Below are 26139 nucleotides of genomic sequence, written 5' to 3' on the forward strand. Positions count from 1 at the left end.
AGTGAACTACATATTCATTCTTGACTGATTACATTCTGTCTTAAAATGGTACATTTTCCACGTCTTTGACAATGCAAAGACTGTAAAACACTTAAATTTCATTTACCTACCTTTAAACTTTTATGCTATTATTATCTGTTGTAATTCCATGTATTTTAAATCTTAAAGCATTGTATTATTTAAAAAAGTCAATATTCATTCACACATGTCAATATATTTTAATATATTTACCTTTTTTTCATGCTCTTCATTTCCCCTGCCTTTTGTTTTTTGCTTCTATATGGGATTGTTTTTTGGCATGTGTGTGAAGAACTCCCTTTAGTCTTTCATTTAGTACAGTTGTACTAAAAACAAAATTTTTAGCTTTTATTTGTCTGAAAACAATTTTGCCTTTAGTTTTGAGTAATGTTTTCATTGAGTATAGAATGCTAGGTTGACAGTTATTTTCTTTTAATAGCTTAAAGATATTACTCCGTTTTCTTTTGGGTTTTTTAGTTACCATTGAAAAGTCAGATACACTAAGTCCCTGGGTTAGGAATATCTGACTGACAACTTGTACTTGCCCTTTAATGGTATGTAAATTTGTCCCCACTTTGAAATGACTGAACCAACCTCTACACACAACAAATTCTTCATCACAATCACCTTCACTTGCTGCACGTGTAGCTTTTAAATCATTGAAAAGGCTTCGAGCTTTTCCTTTTAGTAAAGCTAAATAACAGCCATATGCACCTGTTCCAACTTACCTACAAATTCTTAAAGACACAGGAACAGATCTCGTTCCTAACCTGGGGACTGCCTGTATAAATATTCATGTGGCATCATTGAAAACAATGTATCTATTTCTCTCCGGATGCTTTTAAACTTCTCCCTCTCATTTTTGTATTTTGTTTTTCATTTTTAGAGATTTTACCAGAAAATGTTCAAGTGTGTTTTCCTGACAGTTATTCTGCTTGAAGTTTTTAGATATTGAATCCATTGTTTAATGTTTTTCCACCACTTTTGGGAAATTCCCAGTTAAAATCTCTTCAGATATTACTTCCTTCTGTTTACTCTTCACTAGGGTTCTACTCATACGTATTTTAGATATTTTCATTGTGTGCTGTACTTTTTTTACTGTCTTTTATGAATTTTTATACTTTTTTCCTATCTGTGCTTTAATTATATTTCAGAATGAGACACTAAAAATCTGATTGCACATGGTTGGAATTTGTCAACAAATGGGCCATATTTAAGGATGATTAGGTGGGGACTCAGACATTTTACTGAAGTACTTCCAAATGACAATAACTGCAGTCTTCTCTTTTACAATGATCAGTTTCCCTGATAATAACTCAACTGTCTCCTGCTTAGATTAAGTCTGGGTGTCAGAGTTCTGAGGTTCGAGCAGCAGAAGAGTTTAGTGATCTCACCATTTAGTATGCAAACTTCCATTTAACTTTCCTGTTTTCAGTGGCTTTCTCAACCCACATTGGTGTCTGTCTGGTTGGATTTCCCCAGAGAGTAAGTCTCCAGTCTTTGGTCAATGTATAGCAGGGGCAGACTTCCAGCTGCATTGTCTATATTAGAAAATTTAGGGTACAACTGCTTCTTACACTTCTAGTCAAGTCTTCTGTCTTCCACAATTTTTTTTTTTTTTTTTTTTGGTGCTTCAAAATCTTGACACTTTTGGGGATGCCTGTTGGCTCCCCTCCTGCAGGCTTAGATTTCAGCCTTCTCTACTCAGTCAAATACCTCTTATCTATTCTACTTATCAGTTTGCAAAATTACCTTTCATTCCCATTCTCTTTGTTCTTGAGGTTCATAGATTCAAATGATGTTTTCTTTAAAACCATTTTAGTGGTGTTTATCTTATGTAAATTACATCTTTAATTGTAAGTGTCAGGGCCATCGATTTCTCTATTTTCTTGTTTTATTAGTATTACTTGTTTTTTTTGTATTAATCTTGATGAGTATAAGGATGGATCATAAAGAATCATGGATTTATCATGACCAGCCGCTCCTTGGAAACCCTATAGGGCAGTTCTACTCTGTCCTGTAAGGTCACTATGAGTCGGAATCGACTTGACAGCAATGGGTACAGGGTACAGGTACACTGATAATGTATTTTTACTCTGATTTTGGGGCAAAGTGTAATTCAGGTTAATTAGCAGAGTGTTTATTGAATATAAAATAAAATATAGTAATATTTTCCTTTGGAGTCCCTGAGTGGTGCATAATAAACACTCTCACTGCTAACCAAAAAGTTGGTGGTTTGAGTCCACCAGAGGCACCTTGGAAGAAAGGCCTAGTGATCTACTTCCAAAAAATCAGCCATTGAAAATCCTGTGGAGCACTGTTCTCCTCTGACACACATGAGGTTACCATGAGTTGGAATCGACTAGACAGCAACTGGTTTGGTTTTTGGTCGTTTTAATTTTAACTCCAAAATATAAATTACAAGTAAAAATGTGGTAGTAATGCACGTTCTAAAATAGTACACATAGTTGTCATGATATTTGAAAACTAAATACTCTGCTGATTACATGGCCTCCATTTATTGTTTACTCTATGCTAATCGCGGAGCCCTATGATGGCGTAGTGGTTAAGAGCTTGGCTGCTAACCAAAAAAAGGTCTGCTATTCATTTGAATAGCCAGCAGCTGCTCTTTGTAAACCCTATGGGCTAGTTCTACTCTGTTCTATAGGGTCGCTATGAGTTGGAATTGACTCCATGGCAACGGGTTTGGTTTTTGGTAATATGCTAATCACTGAATATTAATTCTATATAGCCGTATATAAGTGAGATAGGTATTATTATCTTCTTTTACAGATAAATAAATGGAGAATCAAAGTGGGGTTCAACATCTTTTCAAAGTTATATAGATAATAAATGATAGAGCTGGGAATACAAAACCAAGTCTCCTTTATAATCTTTTTAAAGTATTGCTTTTTCCTAAAATATGATGTCTTCAGAGCCAGATCTTATCCCCCCACCCCCCACCCTCCCAAAAAAAAACCTTCAGTAATCTGGAATTCAGGAAGACCTTTTCCCAGATATGGGAATATAAAAATAAACATTATATTACTCTGGTCCAGGCTTATTTATATTAGTTATTAAACCTAGTTCTGCAACAAACTTACTTGATTTTTTTTTAAACTTTCAGTTATTACACATATGCAACTTACTTCTAGGCTATTTCCCATTTAAATAGTAATAATAATAATAATAAGTATCAGGAACTGAACTTAACCAATTATAAGTAAAATCTCTTCTTCTAACAGCAAGAAGGAGAAAAGAATCATCAAGTGCGTCTGGCAATTGGAAATGGTGTACGGAGTGACGTATGGAGAGAATTTTTAGACAGATTTGGAGATATTAAGATGTGTGAACTTTATGCAGCAACTGAAGGAAACATTTGTTTCATGAACCACACTGGGAAGACTGGATCAGTTGGGAGAACAAATTTTTTTTACAAAGTAAGTACAGTATTTTCTTTACAAAAGAAATACATTGAGGTCTGCTAACCCTCTTACAGACCTTCTGCTTTAAACTATGGTAAAATTATCACTTTTTTTTTTTTTTAAGTTGAGAACCACTATACATAAGGTGGTTGCCTCTAGATGAACTGTAGGGGTATAGGTAATGAAAATGTCAACCATCTCCTGTGTCTTCCCTCTATAAGATAGGGATAATAACACTTAATTCTTAAATTCAGCTTCAAAATGTAATGACATCATGTATAAACAAGCATAGGCCCTGACGTATGTTAATTTGACTCTTTCCATTTTCCTTGAATATTTTCAATCCACTGTTTCTACTTATCTTTCACTTTTTATACTACTCAGTATTATATATAGGCTTCTAACTTTTTTTTCAACTATATCAAGATGCCACTAAAACCTTAAAAGTAGCCAAAGAAATCTATTTTATAGGAGTAAAAGACTGATAGCTGATTTTTTCAGTAGCAAACATGGAAGATAAAAGACAATGGGCAGTGTTTCTTTAACCTGCTTGGAGAAAATAACTGTCAAATTAGAATTTATACTCAACGAAAACATTTTTCAAAAAAATGGTGAAATAAAAATAATCTCAAAATTTATAAAGCAAAATTAATAAAACCTCAAGGGGAAATAGATCCAAGTCATAATAACCTGTTGCTGTCGAGTCGATTCTGACTCATAGTGACCACAGCTCTTTTAGTATTTGATGGAACTAGCAGAAAAAATATCTTAATAATATAGAATATTTTCATAATAGAATAAGAAAACTACCTGATGTAATGGCCATATATAAGACAATGCATCGAACAACTAAAGAATACGCTTTCTTTTCAAGCACGTATGCAACATTTCAAAAATTTACTAGACCACTTAAGGAATTCTAAAAAATGTCAAAGGATTGAATACATATGAATTGCTTTCTGACAACAGTTCAATTAAGCTAGAAATAAGTGAGAAAAAGAAAGCTAGATAATCTCCTATGTATTTCCAAATTAACAGTTCTAAATTTCCACAATCAAGGAAAAATCATAATAGAAATTTGAAAATGTTTTGAACTGAATCATAATGAAAATACTACAGTTCAGAACTTGTGGATTCAGCTAAGAACAACTGAAAATTAGTGCGCTAAACATCCATCTCTACAAGCTAATTTTTAAAAAACACTAAAATAAGCTTAAAGAAAATAAAAGGAAGAGAATCATAAGGAGAAGAAATTAATAAAATTGAAAAGAAGCATTTAGTAAGAAGTGTCCAAAAAGATAAATATAATTTTTAAGTAAAAAGTAATATCGATTGATTGATAGGGAGAGAGAAGGCACAATAATTAATATTATAAATGGAAAAGGAGACATTGCTGCAGATGCTTTAGACATTAAGACAGTAATCAGAGAATATGTTGAATTGCTTCATATCAATAAATATGTAAGTTTAGATGAATTGGACAAATTCCTAGAAAAATACAACTTACCCAAACTGATTCAAGGTTTATCTTATCACACTAAAGATTATCTTATCTGACTCAAGAATTATTTTATCACACTAAAATGAATTAATACTCAAAAATTTTCCCTTGGTTCCAAACAGCTTCCTCAATAAATTTGCCAAATATTCAAAGAGCAAATAATTCCAATCTGACAAACTCTTCCAGAGAGTAGGAAAGGAGGAAAAAACTTCTCAACTCACTTTATTACTCTTAGCCCTGACATGAATAGTGCAAGGATAGAGTTGTCAGGCCGGTGCCAGCCATAGACATACATGTATAAAGAAAGTCTTCTTTGGTCAATAATGTCTCTCTTCAGCTATGCTTTCTCAATGGCCTCACTCACATGAGCCCTGAGAGTAGAATGATCCTATCACATTGCTATTGAGGTTTCCAGAGCACACTGCCCAAGGAGATAATTAATAATTTCCATTTGTAGAACTGCTCTTGAAAATATCTAAAAATTCCACAGGGCAAATCTTGGTGCATCTGAATTACTTGCATTCCCAGCTTCTTTAGTTTTATAGAATAAGTTTTCTGTCTAGTAAACTGACTTATCTCAAAGAACACCTGGAAGCAATGAAAAAGAAGTATTTGTCGTCTAGTCTATGGTAATTTTTTTTTTCAGTAGCTAGAAGTAATTGACATACATAGGTTTTCCATGCTGCAGCTGCTAACCTTCTTAGTCAGGCTACTTACGATTCAAATCTGGTGTAGGTTGATCTAATGTTATGAACCAAAAGAAGATGCAAACCGTTTTTATAATACATTCTTTTGGGATTCTGAGTGAACATCCCAGAAATGCATCTGCATTTTGTCTGAGCAAAAGTATTTGGGGATTTAAGTGGTGACATTACTGAGTTTTACATCCCTTGCAGCTAATTTTCTCAGTTCATCACACTAGTTCCATTACAAATTTGGTATTCATATTAAGCCCCCTTACTGAAGCTGAGTCATTCCAAAGTAATCATCCAACAGGAGTATAATGAAGATTTGTATTTTATATTACTGTCTTGACTTCCATTATGATTTTCTAACATTTTCAGTTCCCTGTCAGACTGTGGTAACTGTTAATAATGCAAGATGTCATAATTGTTTCCAGTTTAGTTGGAAAACTTCTGACTGGTCAACTCATCTTTTTTTTAAGTTTGGAAATGAAAAAAAAAAAATTGTTCCTAATGCCATATGGACTCTAGCCTCTGTGTTATCATTTCATTGTCCTGTTGTTTTGTTACATAGTAGGCAGTCAAAAAATTTGGACCAAGAACTTTGTTTCATAAGTAGATGGGGAGATTTGATAAGTGTTTCTCTCAAAAATATATACACCTGATGGCGGCTTCCACTTACTCTCTGAGGGCAATCAGCCTCCAAACCAATAGAGAATGTCACAAATGAAGGAGAAAGATAAGGCAGAAATAGAGTTCCTGTGACTTAAAGGTCCTTCCTGTGTGCTACACTTACTATTTAAATGCATAAAACTAAAGGGACAGGTACCCCATATGTGCCCCCAAGGCAAACAATATAGAAAATCCAGTGACAGTGTATTTGAGAGGCAAACCCAAGTAAACATTACGGACTGCTTTCTCCTTTTTTATGGTATTTCATCTGGGGATAATAATTCGGAAGTGTATTCATTTCCCAGGGCTGGCATAACAAATTACCACAGACTGGGTAACTTAAAACAACAGACATTTATTTGCTCACATTTCTGGAGGCTAGAAATTCAAAATCAAGGCATCAGCAGGATTAGTCCCTAGTGGAGGCTCTGAGGGAGAATCTGTTCCATGCTTCTCTCCTAGCTTCTAGTGGTTCCTCGCCTTGTCAATGCATCACTCAAACTTCTGCCTCTGTTTTCCCATGGCATTCCCCGTTTGTGTATCTTATAAGTACATCAGTCACATTGCATTAGGGCCTACCCTAAGCCAGTATGACCTCATCTTAACTTTATTACATCTGCAAAGAGCCTATTTCCAAATAAGGTCACATTCACAGGTACTGGGGGTTAGAACATCAACACATCTTTCTGGGGCACACGATTCAACCCACAACAGGAAAAGAACAAAAATGAAACCCATAAAGGCAATAAAACTTGAAAAAAGTAAGAAATTGAATTTAAATGAAAGACAACTGAAAAAAATATGAATATATATGAAAATAGGAAGTATTCCAAAATGCCCAGGAAATGTTTAGAAAAACAATTTCCCATAGGCTCAAAAGATTACAACATTCTTTTTAAAAATAAGAGATCAAAGAGGAGGAAGATTCAAGGAAGATATAAATCAACAAAAGCAGTTAAAAAGTAAGCACGCCCTGCTCAAAGGAAAAAAAAAAAAGAAAATATTACAGAGATGAATGAACAGTACATTAAAGGACTTAAGAATAAAAGGGACTATAGACATGGTTAGAGAACAAGATAGATATGCTTAAGGAATCACACAAATACAATAAAACGTACAGGCAAATAATAATTTTACCCAGTTTCTAATCATCAAGTCTACTATATCCGATAACAGACACACTGAATGGAGATTTGGTATGGAAAGACTCTCACCCACACACATGGCTTCAAATTGACCGAAAAGAAATAACATTAGAGCTGATATCATCAGTTGCTGGCAGATTTTCCAGCAAATAAAGCATGTTAAAACAATAGAGAAAAGAATGATAATGAACAGGACTCTGTTCTTGTTTGGCCAAGATGATAAATGCAGTTGCAGGACTTCTGGAATGTCTTTGTCCCAGCCTTTGGGCAAGTGGCCAATATCCTGTTATCCTAATCATAGACAAAGATCAATGAGATGCAAGCTTGCATATTAATAAAGCATCTTTATGTACAGAATAACAATATATTTTGTTTTGCTGTTTCTTTCATTGCCCTCATTTTAAAATAGGACAATAGTAATTCCTATCATATAGGGTGTTTTGATGATTAAATTAAAATATTGTTCTTATACTCCTACACTCTGGCATACAGTAAGTGCTCAATTGATACTAGTTGCTCTCAGTCATATTTTTAATTCAAATAATTAATTATGATTCTAATTACATCCTAATTATACTGAGATTAAACTCAGAAGCACCTTTCTCTCTCTCCTGTTGTCTATATTCTAACTGTCCTTTTTCATTTATTCGATTTGTCCTTTTTTTAAAATCATTTTTCTCACTTCATTTTATTGCTCGCCTGTTAGTTTACTACTTTCTAATTTAGTATGATTACATATTTAATTGATCTGTAAAACCTCAGTTTTCTTATATATAAAATGACGTCATACTGAACCAACCTGCAGTTCTCTCCCAGGGTAAGAATTAGCGGATCTATGAATCTGAATGACATTACAGGGGCAGGGAAGTTGAGAATGTTGGGGGACAAGGGGAGATGGGGCTTGCTTCCCAATATGATGAGGATGTTCCAGCAAATTTGCCATCTCACATCGATGGTTTACAGAAACACTAAGTGTTAATTTAAGGGCATTAAGGTGAAAGGCCCAGAGGAAAAGGTCAAAGTAAGTGTCAAGTTACCAAATACTTTTTAGGCATCTGGTCATTTTTTCTGGGGACTGCCAGGAAAGAATAAACAACAAAGCTCTTGAATTCACATAGTTACAATTTAGTTATATTAAAACTTTCCATTCCAGGGGATATTTTGAATGACTGCAGAAAGGAGATGGCATGAAAGTGGTCTAGTAGCTTATAGCTCCTGAAGTATGCAATTAAATACATGAATTGCTTCTGTGCTTTGATATCATTCATTCATCATTAAAATTATTAGTGTTTTGGTAAGGTAAAGTGCAACATAAAATAAATGAAAATAAATGCCAGTAAATGAGTGCTGTTTACTAATACCTTCAATTATTATTTTCATATACTTATGTAATTTTTATCAGCAAAAGTTACTTATTAAATCCACATTCTAATTATTTATTTTAATTGGCCACACAAAATCTACTACCAGTAGATGTCCTTGCACAGTAACTATTCATTTTTGTTTGTTTGATTTTGTTTTTACAGCTTTTTTTTGCTTTTGACTTGATAAAATATGATTTTCAGAAAGATGAACCTATGAGAAATGAACAGGGGTGGTGCAGTAGTGTGAAAAAAGGTAAGATTCTTGTATTTGAAGATGTTCCTTCAAGCAAAGTTTCTGAATATCTATTTAATTACAACTGAATCTAGAAAAAATGATGGTTATTTTTACTGTGTCATTTGACTTACTTGGAATTTCAGTGCAGGGAAAATTGTTTAATTATTGGATTTTAAGAGCTCCAATTGGATCACTCAGATGATAAATTATTAAAATTTGTAAGTGATTACTATTTGGCTCATATTTGTCTTAATATACCAATTCTAGTTTTGTAATAGTAGCATATGTCTAATGTCCTCTATCAACAAAATATAATGTAAAAATAAATGACAATATCATTCTAGTTATTCTAGGTATAGTGGAAAGTCAGGCAGACTTGAGTCTAAATCTGGACTCTGACACGCCTAAACTGTGCAACTTTTGGCAGATTACTCAACCTACCTAGGTCTTCTTTTCTTCACATACAAAATAGAGATGACAATATTTATTTCGTGAGGTTATTATTGACAATTAAATGAGATAACATATGCAAAGCACTGCAGGAGGGCCTGGAACATGGCCTGTTCCCTTCTCCCCTTCTCTTCTCACTCCCCCTACCCCATCAAGGGAGACCTTCTTATAATTTTAGGTTAGAAATGTTAATGAAAGAAAGTGCTCCAATTAACTTCCTTCTGTTTATAATCAAGCTAGAAAGTAAAATGTAGAGATGCGGACTAGGAATCATTTGAAGATTCAGGCTAAGATCAAAGTTACTTTTTTCTGCCTTGCAATATGTTTAAACTATATTTCAAAGATGATCTCCTAAATCTTTTACTTCAAATGTGGATATAAGATTTTCCAACCAGTTTTTATTTTCTGGTAGCCGACAGACTGAAAAAATATATAAGCCTTACCTATTAAAAAATAAATCTCCACATTGTCTGAATTTCAAGTCTAAGGACATTTATCAAACATGCATCCCTAACTCAAATTTATAGACAATGTTCAAGTGAACAGCAATTCCTGAAGAGAATGCAAATAACTTTATTTAAATACTTTTCTATGGTGTTTTATTTATTACAATTACAATAATATCTGATAATTGGAAGTCCAATCCCAGAACGATGCTTATGTAACCTCAGGGTTTCTTGAAAATATCCACTTTGCTATTTGGAATTCTCATGACGAGCTACACAGTATTTTTTTTTTTTTCCATTAAGGTGTGTCTTTATAACATACATGATGCTTAGACTGGATAGATATGAATGCACTGTGAACTATTTAAGCATTTGCAAAATTAATCTGTCAGGAAGCAGCTATCCCACGTGTATTGAAGAAGAAAAACAAAAAAACCTAAATTTTAAAGAATATATAAGAGGCTTGGAAAAATTTAAAATGTAGGGAATGTAGACCAACAGAAAATGCAATGGAGAGAGAGGCTTTGCAGTCAGATGGACCTGGGAAAACTCCACCTCCGACACTCGATATCCATATGATACTGGGCAAATTACTTTTATGCCTCAGTTTTGTCACTTGTAAGATGTAGACAATATCACTGCCTACCTTACAGGTTTGTCGTGAGGATTAGACCTGACATATGTAAAGCTCTCAAAATACTACCTAGTACCTAGGGAGTGCTCAATAAATATAACCATGGTAGTGATTATTATGATGATAATGATAGTGATGACAGTGATGTGAACAATGATAGGGGCCTCTGCTGTAGCAGAGCAGGCTTGTTTTGACTAGTAGCATGTGTGCCCTTGGAAGCCAGAACGCCAGGAGGAGTGGGAGCAATGGGAGTTGAATAGAGTGTTAAAATGACACAAATTGCCTTATGGTTTGCTGGAACCCAACCTTGTCTAACCCACCACATGGATACTGCATCTCTTTACAACAAGCAAAGCAAATAAACAATGGCTTTGACAATTTCAGGGGCAGCAATTCCTGCAAGGCAGATTTTACCTTTGCGGATTGCTGGGCAAAATCTGTATTAATTTGGATGCATTTGATTGGAAAATTATTTCAGAAGATGTGTCTACGTATAAGTAAAACTAATAAGTTTCGGTGCATAGGAGATGTTTTCAAAGTTGAGAATTCCGAGAATAATATTCCCACAGGAATAAAACATTTTCTTAAATTTTAACAACATTCTAATTGGATCAGAGATAGTATTATACAGAAACCTTGTTACAAAATCATAGTCTTGAATTTGAGTTCTAGATCCATTCCTCCTCTATCTCTTTGGTTTGGGCAACTTACTTCACCCTAGTTACTTCCCTGTGAAAGAGGAATTACAAATATCAAAGGTTTTCTGTGAAGAATAAACAGGAAAACAGTTGCAAAGGGCTCATGGTGCTTGACACACAGTAAGTGCCCAATAAATACAGCAACTACCATCATTTTATTAAAATTACTGTTACCGTTGTTCTTTATATAGTTGTCTTACTAACAGTGTTAGTATCTATACAATCCAGAAACAAAAATAGCTAGTGCTTTATCCACCCAGGATGTAAAAGAAATTTAATACATCTTTCCTTTATATTCAGTTCCCTTTTGGTTTAGAAAGTAATCTGTGGTTGTGGCAAGCTGTGAAGGGATGTACTAGAAGTAGGTACCCAAGGTAAGTGATGTCCAATGTAATAAAAATAAGCTCAAATGAAAGTAAGATGAGCAACATTGGTTTTATTGGCCAGATATAATTTAGTTACATGCTTGTGTAATGTAGCAGCCTTAATCAGACGGCTGAAAAATGCCCTTCTCTGTCTCTTGCAGGAGAACCTGGACTTCTGATTGCTCTAGTGAATGCAAAGAATCCCTTCTTTGGTTATACTGGGAATAAGAAGTACACAGAAAAGAAATTGCTTTATGATGTTTTTAAGAAGGGAGATGTTTACTTTAACACAGGAGACTTAATGGTGCAAGATCATGATTTCCTTTACTTTTGGGACCGTACTGGGGACACTTTCAGGTATGAAATACCAGATGCACTGCTTATTCTGTGATTGTGAACTGCACTCTGAGTAAGTCTCTGTGGAAATGTTATAGACCACATGCTCTTTAACCTTTAGAAGGCAGTCAGAGCCATTTTATTTACACACTCTCCCCCATTTCAAAACTCATTGGCCATCTGTTTCTAGATTGAACCATAAATTAAATTTTATGTCAATTTTTGTAATCATTTTAGGGAAACATTTTGGTCCAAATCCGTGAGCTACTTTTATAAAATATATAACAGGTTGGCAGACATAAAGTGCTAAATGGTAGGCTTAAAGCAGAAAAATCAATTTGGTTGAATATGGTCTAATTCTTGACCTAATGACAAAAAAATTGAAATAGCAAAATTTCCATTTCTTATTTTTCCTTTTTTAACTTCTTAAGATTACTTTATGTCTACTAAATTATTTTGCTTTATTAGCAAAGCACTATAGAACAGTGAAGGGCATACAGTAGGAATTCAACAAATGTTTGAATGAATGAATTATACTTCCTACTTCCTTGCTTTCTTGTTGCCATGTTATAAGCAGGCTCACTTGATGTAAAATTATTCCAATTAAAGTAAAATATTCATTCTTATGCACTAAAGGAGCCAAACTGATTAACACTTAGCCATTAGAAGGGGTCAGTATACTGAAACACAACTATAGTTTTTCTTTTAATTTTTTATATCCCTGTCCCTAGAGATAGGGAATGCTTTGCACTTATAAAGTTACTACATTACAAAATAAAGGAGGATTTATCATTTTTTTTATTTTTTATGGAATATTATAAAAGGCATTTTATCGTAAGCAATTTGTACCAGCTAAACATGGATAAAGTAATTTTAATTAAAAGAAAAACAGATACTGATTTTGTTGAATTACCAACAAAGCGCCTTTCACTTTGGAAACTGGCATTGTGTCTGGTCCCTAGGTGCTTGCACAGAGCCAAATGCAAGGCACTAAAAGTAAAGCTGGTGGCCTGCTTCTTCAGATACAGTTCACTGACTGGAGTTTGCTTTTATTTAGATGGAAAGGAGAAAATGTTGCAACCACAGAGGTTGCTGATATTATTGGAATGTTGGATTTCATACAGGAAACAGGCGTATATGGTGTGGCTGTACCAGGTATGAAGAGATTTCAGGTTTTGAAAGGATATTCAAGTATAATATAACATTCTTCTTTAGTTGTGCAACTATCTTACTGATTCAACATTTTAATATTAAAATAAATAAGTATCTTAGTCTTTGTCTCGGCAAGGAATACCGTGGACAAGGCTGACACACCACGGGTCACGTTAGGAGAAAGGTACAAATGGAATTGTAATGTCTGTGTGTTCTTTTAAGCAGAACTTGAAAACTCTGGTCTGTGACTCATTGCTTGAAAATAGTTACACACCTTTTCAATAGTCTATTGTTCTTTATGACTAGTGTTTATACATACCACTAAACACGCACACGTAGTAGTTTAAATGTCTAATAGCACTGACTTGTACTTAAGCTGGGTCTTTGTTTCAAGAAATTTCACAGTTGGGTTCCTTGTTAAGATTATTGTTAAATCTGTTTTGCCTCATTTATCTTTATAAATATGCATGTGAGGATTTTCTTATGATGGTGAAAATGGAACAAAAGAGTGACCGTTCTGAAGTCACAGGACAGCTCTTCCCCCTCACTGTCTTTTTATACAAATGACAATATTTCCCAGCTAATGCTTGAGGTGCAGAGGACACTGAGGGTGGGAGTGTGTGGATAGGAGGGTGGAGAAAGGGGATGTTTATTTAATAGACTAGACAGTCACTGGGTGTTAAAAAACAGTACATGAGATTCTGATCCATTGGAAAAAGCCCTTGGTAGCAGGATAAGCAGTAAATAATCTTGTGAAATTAGTTGTGGAAAGACCAGTTGCCAGTCTCTTAACTTAAAAATATGCTTTTTTAAATTGATACTTTAAATTGACATTTATGCTGGAATATTAAAAAAAACAACAACAACAACAACAAACAGAAAACCCTGTTGTTGTCGAGTCGACTCCAACTCGTAGTGACCTTATAGGACAGAGTTGAACTGCCCCATAGGGTTTCCAAGGCTATAATCTTTATGGAAGCAGACTACCATATCTTTCTCCTGTGGAACAGCTCGTGGGTTCAAACCCCTGTCCTTTTACTTAGCAGCCAAGCACTTAACCATTGTGCCACGAGGGCTCCTTTGCTAGAATATATATATCTACCTTTAAATAAGTGTCTTAATATTTTTCATTAGTGGTGGTTGGATACAAATTATTGGTCATTTATGATGTTTTCTATTACATCTATTTCATTTCTGTAGTACAGGCAATTTAAAAGCAACTTTAGCATTCTTCATTCCTAAATTTCTAGGGAGTATATAATATGCTAGGTCCCTGGGTGGCTCAAAGGATTTGTGCTCGACCACTAAACTAAAGACTGGCAGTTTGAACCCACACAGCAGTGCTGTGGAAGAAAGGCCTGGCAATCTGCTTCCATAAAGATTTATAGCCAAGAAAATCCTAGCAGCAGTTCTACTTTGTGACACATGGGGCTACCATGCGTCGGGATCGACTCAACGGCAGTGGGTTTGATTTTGGTTTTATGTAACACGCTCAGGGAAGGACATAGACTCATTTATGTATGCTACTATTGCGTTGCTGTTGCTGCAGGATTTAATGTCTCTATTTGTGGCAATTAGTATGTATGTACCAGGACTCTTAAAAAAAAACTCCATCTAGTACTCATAAGATTCACTGTGTTTTAAACTTTATTTTCCAGATTATGAAGGAAAAGCAGGAATGGCTTCGATTATTTTAAAACCAAATAAGTCTTTAGACTTGCAAAAAGTTTATGATCAAGTAGTAACACTTCTTCCAGGCTATGCCTGCCCACGGTTTTTAAGAATTCAGGTAATTTTACTGTTTGAATTTACACATCAAAGTTAACTCCAGGAAACCAGGCGATAGTTTAATTACAAAACAATGTGATATCCTTTAGATAATGTGTGCATTTTATTCATACTGGAAAATTTCAAGATGAATAGCGAGAAGCACTGGGATGTAGAATTGATGCTAATTTATTCCATATTTGAAAATTAATTATAGAAGACAGCATGATGAACTGCTAGGATGTCTTTGAACTCTAATTATAAAACTGCCCTCTTCCTCTTCAGGCAGGACCTCATAGCAAAATGATGGTCTCAGTGATGGTGGCAAGCCAAAGCCACATCTTACATGAACTGTGTTATGACTTTTGATGCACTGTGCCTAAAATTAGGTTCCACCACAAGCATAGATCAAGGCGTCTTTAGGAGTGTGCAGAATCTAAACACAATTGGCTTTAAGCAATACCGCTTCCCCTTGGGGAATTCTGAGTTCATTTGTTTAGGGAAGAGGGCTCTCTCCTGTTAGAAAACAAATATACTCAGCTACTGAACTAACTTTACTTGCTCATTTAGTCAGTCTTTCATTTATTTAATCCTGCATCTCAAATACAATTTCCCAAAGCTAGTACTCATCATCTGTCAATACCAATTACATGGACTTTTTTTTTTTTGGATACATTTGTTGTATTGCTATTAGATGTCTGTTTTAGTCATCTCGTGCTGCTGTAACAGAAATACTACAAGTGGATGGCTTTAACAAACAGTTTATTCTCTCACAGTCTAGTAGGCTAGAAGTCCAAATTCAGGGCCCAGGGAAAGGCTTTTTCTCTCTGTCGGCTCTGGAGGAAGGTCCTTGTTATTGATCTTCCCCTGGACTAGTAGCTTCTTAGAGCAGGGACTCCAGGTCCAAAGGACACACTCTGCTCCTAGTGCTGCTTTCTTGGTGGTATGAGGTCCCCATCTCTCTGCTCACTTCTCTCTTTTATATCTCAAGAGACTGGCTCAAGACACAATCCAATCTTGTAGATTGAGTCTGCCTCATTAACAAAACTGCTGCCTATCCCATCTCATTAACATCATAGAGGCAGGATTTGTAACACATAGGAAAATAACATCAGATGACAAAATGCTGGACAATCACACAATATTGGGTATCATGGCCTAGCCAAATTGATACACATATTTTTGGGGGACACAATTCAATCCATGAGAATGTCTAAAGGAGCAATAGAAGGTTTCATATTCCTTTTTAAAGCATTTGCTGAGCAATCTTCATGTACAAATCATTGCCTGGTCAATGGGGCACATTATCTGAACTGTCATAAATATTTCATTTGCATAAAATTTTTTATTTTTAAGCGCTTTTGTATATATTGTCTCAGATTATTTTTATAGCAAACCTCTGAAATAGTAAATTAAAGAAGAAATAATATTTTTTAATAGGAATTTTTTTTGAGATAATTGTAGATTCACATGCAGTTGTAAGAAACAGTACGGAGTGATCCTGTGTACCCTTTACCCAATTTCCCCCAACAGTAACATTTTGCAAAACTATAGTAGAATATCACAACCAGGATATTGACATTGATACAATCCACCTATGTCTCCAGTTTTGCTTGTACTCGTTTGTGTGTGTGAGCACCTGTGTGAGTATAGTTAAGTTCTGTATACTTTTATCGTCTTTGTAGGTTCACATACTCACAACCACAGTCAAGATACCAAACAATTCCAACACAGGAATCCTTCATGTTGCCCTTTTATAATCACACCCAGCTCCCACCTGCCCAGCTATCTCCCCCTCCCCAACAAGTAATATATTTTGATGGAGTAGAAAGTTGATTGATTGAATAATATTAAACATTTTTCCCCTAGGGTAACCTAAAATTCACTTTTATTAAGCAGAAGAAATATTTTGGCATAGGATTACTCTAGATGACTTGACCAGACTTGTACAAATTTAGAAAATATTTTAGGATCATTAAGCACCTAAAAAGAACATGGACCATGACTGTTTTGTTCATATTAGTATTAACTATAGTTAGCACAATGCCTGACACTTAGCAGCAGTCAAAGATATTTATTTGATGAATGAATTAAAATAAATCACATGATATAAGCAATGCAAAGGTAAAAGTTTCTTCTGGCAAGATTACTAAAACGATGCTCTTACTAGAAATGTATTTTGCACAAATAAAAAGACAGAAAAGATTAAAAAACAAAGGACACTTCTGCCTACCAAATTTGGAGTTTTTTTTTTTTAATGTGAGAATGCTGAATATGGCTGGGATGAAATTAAATTAGCCCTTTTATTCTGCTATAGAAACACAAATTGTTATAACTTCTCTAGAAACACTTTGGTAATATGTAATCAGACTCTTAGAATTTGGATTTATTTTGACTTAGTGATTTTACTTCCAGAAATTTATCCTTAGAAAGAATTCAAAGATGCACAAATGTTATACAGTATATGGAGGGGTTTCTCAAAGTGTTATTTATAGTAGTAAGTATTTTGAAATTCTGTGTAAGTTTAAGGTCAAGGTTAATTAAATTATGATAATTAAATGAGATTTATAAAGCCATTAAAATGTGCTGTTTTAAAGAAAATTGCATGACCTGGGAAAATCTACTTGATATAATATTAAGTTTAAAAAAAGCAGAACACCAAACTGTGTAAATACACTAAGATTCTACTTGCTAAAAAAGAGAAAAAGAATCTGTGTGCCCACACAGCCACATCTAATTCTGTGAAGGTAGTGTTGAGGAGGTGGAGAAAGCAGGGAAGAGGGTCAAAGAGAAGTCGAATCTTGAATTAATCCAGAATCATGTTATCGCAGTTAAAACAAGGTTGCTTTTCCATACCTCAGACTCTCACAAAGAGATATTTTCTCTACCTCCCTTAAACTCCTTAGACAGAGATTCCCAGACTTTCTAGATTCATGGCACCTTTAGTGCCCCAGTAATTTTTTCACGGCATTCTTGGGCCGAAACCAATCCCTAACCGTTCTGTTTGTTCACTAGTTAGGTGCAAACAACTTAATAAGCATTTATATCGTAACAAATTGATAACTATTTGACAAAAATAATGTATATAAATGGAAAGAAAAAATAACACTTTTATTTCATTTTTAAATAACCAGTTACTAAATAATGAGATATATACTTTTCAAAACTTCAGTTAGATTGGACTGGACAGAACCAGGCTAATTTCATGCTCCACACTGACTTTTAGTAGTACTTGGTTTCTGTCACAGCAATCACTAAAAACCCAGCTTCACAAAGATGTGAACGATGTCATTGAAAGGATATATCTCAAACTAATGTGGAAAGTGTCAACTACCGTGAGCTAGTAGTTTGTGAGTGGTGACCAACAGATGTTGCTGGGTCTTCCTTGAAAATTTAAAATATCCCACAGGGGTCCTGGAAGTTCACTGGTGCAGGTGCATAGTTTGGGAACTGAGGTTTTCGAGCACTCTCTACCCAGAGGCACCTTGGAATAAAGGCCTGGTGATCTGCTTCCAAAAGGTCACGGCCTTGAAGACCTTATGGAGCAGCTTAAAGCTGCACACATGGGGTTGCCAGGAGTTGGAATCGACTTGACTCTACTCAACAGCAACAGGTGTTTTTGTTGTTGTTGTTCTACCCCTTTGGTTATTAAAGTATTCTGCCTTGTGGAATACATTTGTGTGTACTTGTATTAGCAATTGCTGTCTTTCATAGCTGTTATCTCCTAGGTGTCTAAGAACAATCCCTATACATAGGATTGAACTGACTTTGAATTGGAGATAAGCCTATGTGTTTTAAACATACTTGTAATCAAAGGAGCCCTGATGGCACAGTGGTTAACGCACTTGGCTGCTGACCAAAAGGTCAGTGGTTGGAACACACAAGCTGCTGTGTGGGAGAAAGATGTGGCAGTCTGCTTCTGTAAAGATTTAAAGCCTTGGAAACCCTATGGGGCAGTTCTACTCTGTCCTACAGTGTCAATAAGAGTAAGAATCGACTGAACAGCAATGGGTTTGGTTTGGTTTTGTAATTAGTTTATTAACTTATGTTCACAATTTTTAAATATTGAATGAGTTACTATTTAAACAAAGTTTACAGGTAATCCTAGTATAAATCAAGCTGAGGATTTAAATGTTTTAGGGGGCATTTTTATTTCTAATGTTTAAAGAAATTATTAATAAATACAGAGATGCTCATTAAATATAAAAATATTATAATTAAATATTATAGTCTATATTATTTAAATATTTATACATTATAACTGCTATAGATAATATTAAATGATTCTACTCATCATGGTCATTGTTTTATAGGAAAAAATGGAAAAAACAGGTACCTTCAAACTACAGAAGTTTCGGTTAGTAGAAGAAGGATTTAACCCATTGAAAATTTCTGATCCACTTTACTTTATGGATAACTTGAAAAAATCTTATGTTCCATTGACCAAAGAACTTTATGATCAAGTTGTATTAGGGGAGATAAAACTTTAAAATATTGTATATATGGGATTTTCACATGCTTTATTAGAAGCAGTGAGAGGAGAGTATGTCATTTTCAGTATGAAATGAGGTACGGGAACTAACATTAATTAAACATGTACTGTGTTTCCTTAATCTGCAAGAACTTTAAGAATTTTAATATGTTTCAATTGGTATAAATTTTAATATTCTTTTTACCCATTTTGGGATTCAGTTCATACCTAAATATTTGCCTTAATTTTAAAGATTTTAAGTAAATAAGTGGTTAACAGTTTAGATGCTAAAAATGTACTTATATAATATTTAAAGATTCTAGTTTTGAATAAATGGTTGAATTTAACTCAAATATTTGATTTTTTATGCATCCTGTAATTTAATACAAACTATCAATTATTGTGTGTTTTGAGTTTTTTTCTGTTGTTTTTGATTGTAAACTTACAGTCAAAGGAAGCTAAGTGCATATCTTCTTTCTCTTAAACTCTCATTAAAATGATGATGGAAGAAACATAAAAATATGAAACCACAGAGCAGGAGAACTTGTAAGCCTAAAGTATTTAGGAATATTTAGAAGATATATAAATAGGACAAAATTGACAATAAAACCCAATCAAGCTATAAAAACCGAAAAACCAAACCTATTACCATTGAGTGAATTCTGACTCTTAGCAACTCTATGGGACAGAGTAGAACTGCTCCCATAGGGTTTCCAAGGAGTGGCTGGTGGATTCAAACTGCTGACTTTTTCGTTATCAGCCGAGCTCCTACCCACTGTGCCACCAGTGCCCCAAAGAACCCACTAATAATGCAAGGAAAGTGTATACTAGAATAGAACCTTGGTACTAACACCAAGATCCGAGACAGAAGGGGCTAGGAGTTTGAACTGATTTGTGAGTAGCTGATTGGGAAAGTTATTACAAGGACAGTGTAATGTGCACAACTTTGCTTATCCCAAGCTGGAGGCGCGAGGCTTGAGTGCTTCCTTAAAGCCAGAACCACAAGAATGACTCTCTTAATAAAATGAGCTATATTCAGTAGGAGGGGATTGTGGGACTGGATTGAGAAGTGAAAAAATGCCCAGCAAGAAGCTCCTGTGCCCATAGACCTAGCTCCCTGTAAAACCAAGAGGAAGGTTTGCCTTGCCCTTGTTAGCTCCTCCACGGTAAATAACTTGTTTGGGTTGTAATAGAAGTTGAAGATGATAATTTTTAATCATTGTTTGAAAAATGTATGTTATAATGTTAAAACATTTTAAAAATGTAAAGCTTAACCACAACTAGCACAGCATAGAAATAGATCAGACTTTAGAATTAAAAAAGAAAATGTAATCAATTTTTCAAAAATCAGGAAATGAATTTAAGCAAGAAAACATGCTAAATAGAAAAATTAAATAGTCCACACGTATCTGTTATCCTAATGTTAAATGTGAATTGATCAATTTCCTTTATAAAAAAAAAAGTTCTAAATAAATGAATAAATTGGCTTTTAATTTTTATATTGATGATTTGGTTGTTCTTTTCCCATTTTAAAAAAATCATCTGTATATATATGTATATAGTTTAACTTATACTCTTTAAGTACTGCAAATCTGGATGAACATTTTTCTCCCAATATCTAGCTCTTTAAACACTTTGGAGATTGGATCAATTATGGTGAACTAAACATAAACATCTCACCCTTCTTCCCTACCTTCCAGACGAAATCCACTGAAATGAAAAACAAAATGTTATAAAGAGAACAATTCATTTTAAAAAAGGAAAAACAAGAAAGTGTCATCAGTGCATGAAAAATTGTGAGAAATTACTGGAAAATAGCAGATGGGATCAAACTATCAAAACAATGTAGGAAGGAGGGAAAAATTTTAAAAAGGCTCAAACTCAGGCAGATAAAAATTACTTCAGAGGCAAAAGGAATTCCAACAGCAGAGTAAACACATGCAAAGACCAAGTGGGGCCTCTGTGCAATAATCAGGGTAATTAATTATAGGAAATTGAGGCCATGAGTTCCCTTGCTTACAGAAAATTTCCATCAGCAGACCTGCAGAAGCCATAAAAAGATTGAAAAATATGATCATGTGAAATTAAAAACTTCTGTAAGACAAAAGATGCTAGAAGTTAAGATTTTTATAAAGCTAGAAACAAGGAGAAAATAGCTAAAAAAACTAGGGGAAAATCATTCACATTTATAGTATGTAAATAATACAATATAAAAAAATACACAGGTAAAATAATTTTTAATGGGAAAAGTACAGTAAAACCTGTAAAAGCCGGAACCTGTGTAAGGCAGAAACCTATCAGAGAAGGAAACTCAAATATTCTCTACTATAGAGAGTGACAGAAAAGTGGTAAGACTGCATCCTGTCAGAGGTGAAAACTTGGGAGACTTGGAAAAACAAGGCAGTCCTTCAAGTTCCGGCTCTCACAGGTTTCCCCGTATAAGAAATGACCACCTAACAATACAAACATTAAAAACTCAATTCATTCAATCATTTAATATATATATTACCCGTTGCTCATGGAGTCAACTCAGACCCATGGTGACCCCATGTTGGTCAGAGTAATACTGTACTCCATACGGTTTTCAATGGCTGATTTTTCAGAAGTAGATCACCAGGCCTTTTTTCCAAGGTACCTCTGGGTTGACTGGAACCTCCGAGCTTTCAGTTAGTAACCAAGCACATTAACTGTTTGCACCACCCAAGGACTCCTAAGAACCAAAGTGGTTACCTCAGTGCACTTCCAGGGCCACCACAGGTTGTGAGGAATATAGAGACGATGGTGGAAAAATAAAATAGGGTTTTAATTTTTATTCCATATACTTCAGTAGTATTTTTATGAGAATATTTATATTACCTGAGTAATTTAAAAATTAATAAATGGATGATAAAAATTATTTATGTCATTTACTTCATTATTATATGAAGTATTTCTCACAACATATGTATATTACATTTACATTCGGAAAACTAAATTAAAAATATTAAAGTAAAATGGTTTTTAAAAGTGGGAGAAAAAAAATTGAAAATCCACCTGCATTAGTATTACAGTAAACCTAAACCTAACAAAATAGAAAATCACACTAAAGAGATGAACAATAAATATATTTAAGCTAAGTGCTAACCACAATGACAAGAAAAAGGAGTTGTATTAATTTGTGACAAAGCAGAATCCAAAAGGAAAATATAAAAGAACTTTATATATCTAAAAGTTACAATCCTTCCAAAAAATTCAGGCACAAAGCTCTAAAAAAGAAATAGAATTTGACTATATAAGCAAACATTTTCAGAAAAAGATTTAAACAAAACTGACATCATAAATATGTATGCATGTATGTGTATGTATGTATATCTGTTGGGGGGGGGGCAGGAGATTAACCTAGTTCCCAATGAGTTTTCTTTAAATTCCTATGAGATGTTTACCAAAATTTGTTACATAATAGGCCATAAAGAATACCTCGACAAAGATATGTATATAGGCCACAGGTGCCTGGGTGGTGCAAACAGTTTGCACTCGACTGCTAACAGAAAAGTTGGTGGTGCAAACCCACCAAATGTTGCTGTGGAAGAAAGACCTGCCAGTCTGCTTTTGTAAAGATTATAGCCACAAAAACCCTATGGAGCACAGTTCTATTTTGTAACACATGGGGTTGCCATGAGTCGGAATAGACACAACAGCAACGTGTTTGGTTTTGGTTATATAGGCCACATGCTCTGTTGCCATTACAGTAAAACTAGATATCACTAATAAGAGTCTATCTAAAAATATATATCTAGCCAAAGTACGACCTTGAGTATATCCCACCTGAAATTAGAGACCATCTAAAGAACAGATTTGATGATTGAACACTAATGACGGAACACCAGACGAGTTGTGGAATGACATCAAGGACATCATACATGAAGAAAGCAAAAGGTCATTAAAAGACAAGAAAGAAAGGAAAGACCAAAATGGATGTCAGAAGAGACTCTGAAACTTGCTCTTGAATGTCAAGTAGCTAAAGCAAATGGAAGAAATGATGAAGTAAAAAAGCTTAACAGAAGATTTCAAAGGGCAGCTTGAGAAGACAAAGTATTATAATGAAATGTGCAAAGTCCTGGAGGTAGAAAACCAAAAGGAAAGAACACGCTCAGCATTTCTCAAGCTGAAAGAACTGAAGAAAAAATTCAAGACTCGAGTTGCAATAGTGAAGGATTCTATGGGCAAAATGTTGAACGATGCAGAAAACATCAAAAGAAGATGGAATTAATACATAGACTTACTGTACCAAAAAGAATTGGTTGGTGTTCAATCATTTCAGGAAGTAGCATATGATCAAGAACCAATGGTAATGAAGCAAGAGGTCTAAGTATACTGAAGACATTGGTGAGAAACAAGGCTCCAGGAACTGACAGAATACCAATTGAGATGTTTCAACAAATGGATGCAACTCTGGAAGCACCCACTCGTCTATGCCAAGAAATTTGGAAGACGACTACCTTGCCAACCAACGGAAAAGGATCCATATTTATGCCTATTCCAAAGAAAGGTGATCAAACTGAATGTGGAAATTATTGAACAATATCATTAATATCACAGGCAAGTAAAATTTTGCTTAAGATCATTCAAAAGCAGCTGCAGGAGTATATCAACAAGGAACTGCCAGAAATTCAAGCTGGATTCAGAAGAGGACGTGGAACCAGCGATATCATTGCTGATGTTGGACTGATTTTAGCTGAAAGCAGAGAATACCAGAAAGATGTTTACCTGTGTTTTATTGACTATGCAGAGGTGTCTGACTGTGTGGATCATAACAAATTACAGATAACATTGTGAGGAATGGGAATTCCAGAACACTTAATTGTGCCCATGCGGAACCTGTACATAGATCAAGAGGGTCAGTGCAAAAGAGGAAGACCCTCAACAAGATAGACTGACACAGGGGCTGTAACAATGGGCTCAAGCATAACAACGACTATGAGAATGGCACAGAACCAGGCAGTGTTTGTTTTGCTGTACATAGGGTCACTATGAGTCCGGACCAACTGGATAGCACTAACAACAACAACCACTTGGACATTTTAAAAAATAAAAATTATACCTTGTTTATTATAATTTCAACATTATTTTATTATTTATTCTACAAATATCATTGAATGCCTACTAGATGCCCAGAATTGTCCTGATTATATAGTGCTGAACCAGAAAAAGTGTAGCTTATTTTCCAGTAGTAGAAAATAGGCACAAAATGATTACAATAACTTCAGATTTTATATATTTAATAATGAAATCCAAATAGGCAATTAAGTAGAATGTAAAATTAGGTAGATTTGTTAAGAATGGTTTCTCTGAGGAAATGAGTTGAGCTTTAAACATTTGAGGAGCTAGACATGCTGGGAAAAGTACAATCCAGCAGAGGGCACATAAACGCCCAAGGCCTGGAGACAAAAAGAAACTTGCGCTTCTCCAAAGTCAGTGTGTAGGGACAACATGATTGAGTAAATGAAGGGTGAGTATAAGAAATAAGATTAGGAAAGGTAGGCAGAAACAATATATTACTGTCATTGTTAGGTGCCACCAAGTCGGTTCCAACTCATAGCAACCCCATGTACAACAGAACAAAACACTGCCCGGTCCTGTGCCACCCCTACAATCATTGTTATACTTGAGCCCAGTGTTGCAGCCACTGTGTCAATATCATATAGATGAGGCAAAGAAGATTGAATTTTATTTAAGTGCAAGGCAAAACGATTGCAAAGATTTTGATCAGAAAATGGCATGATAAGAATTTTGTTTTAGAAAAATTACTGTAGAGAGCTCTGCTTCTGGAAATGGCTCAGTAAGCCCCAATCAGACTGACCTTCCTACAAACAAAAACAATAAACTGGATAAAATATAAAAAATAACTACCAGAAGGCCCTAGGAAGCAACAAAAACTGGCAGACTCTGGAGCAAGGTCGATACTTGGAAGAAGGGAATGCAATGAGTGAATGTCCATTTTCAAAAAGTCTTTCACCTGTGGGAAGGCTGCCGTCTACACCATGGGAAAAGGCTAAAATCCTAATAAAACACATGGATTCTTAATGCCATGAAGACACAGAGGACAGAGCTGGGAGCAACTGCAGCCATAAAAAGTGAGTGGGAGACTGCCAGAAAAAAGAAAGCCAGAGAGGGAGACTTCAATTTGAAAGAAGCAAAAAAAAAAGAACATGTTACCAAAAAAAAAGAAACGATATAAATTTTGAGTGACTTCTCATTAAGACTATGAAGACCTGAAGAAAATCCAACAACATCTTTAAAATGCTGAATAAACAAACTACTGTGAAGCCAGAAATCTATATCCAGCAAAAATAGCCTCCAAGAATGAAGGGCAAAGCCTGATACTGGTACAAGGACAGACACATTGACCAGTGGAACAGAATTGGGAACCTAGATGTAAATCCCTCCACCTGATCTTTGACTAAGGCCCATAGTCCATTAAGTTGAGGAGAAGACAGTCTTTTTAACAAATAGTGCTGGCAAAACTAGATGTCCATCTACAAAAAAATAAGACAGGACCCATACTTCACACCATACTCAAAAACTAATTCAAAATGGATCAAACGCCTAAAAATAAAACCAAAAACTATAAACATTATAGAAGAAAAAATAGGGTCAACGTTACAGGCCCTAATACACAGCATAAACAGGATACAAACCATAGCTAACAATACACAAACATGCAAAGATAAGCTGGATAACTGGGATCTTCTAAAAATTAAACACTTAAATGCTCATCAAAAGACTTCACCAAAAGAG

General features: G+C 34.8%; 1 protein-coding gene across 1 annotated transcript in view; it reads left to right on the plus strand.

The window, feature by feature from the left end:
- The window catches only part of SLC27A6 (solute carrier family 27 member 6), a 67910-nt gene extending 48517 nt beyond the window's left edge, over window positions 1–19393 (plus strand). Inside the window, exons 5-10 of the mRNA XM_004384301.2 lie at window positions 3264–3458; window positions 8971–9061; window positions 11798–11993; window positions 13030–13127; window positions 14783–14913; window positions 19205–19393. Of these exons, the coding sequence (XP_004384358.1) occupies window positions 3264–3458; window positions 8971–9061; window positions 11798–11993; window positions 13030–13127; window positions 14783–14913; window positions 19205–19381 (888 nt within the window). The 3' untranslated portion in view covers window positions 19382–19393. The remainder of the gene's footprint in view (window positions 1–3263; window positions 3459–8970; window positions 9062–11797; window positions 11994–13029; window positions 13128–14782; window positions 14914–19204) is intronic.
- The last annotated feature ends 6746 nt before the right edge of the window (window positions 19394–26139 follow it).

Source organism: Trichechus manatus, unplaced genomic scaffold (assembly GCF_000243295.1).
Source record: "Trichechus manatus latirostris isolate Lorelei unplaced genomic scaffold, TriManLat1.0 scaffold00121, whole genome shotgun sequence".
Classification (NCBI taxonomy): domain Eukaryota; kingdom Metazoa; phylum Chordata; class Mammalia; order Sirenia; family Trichechidae; genus Trichechus; species Trichechus manatus.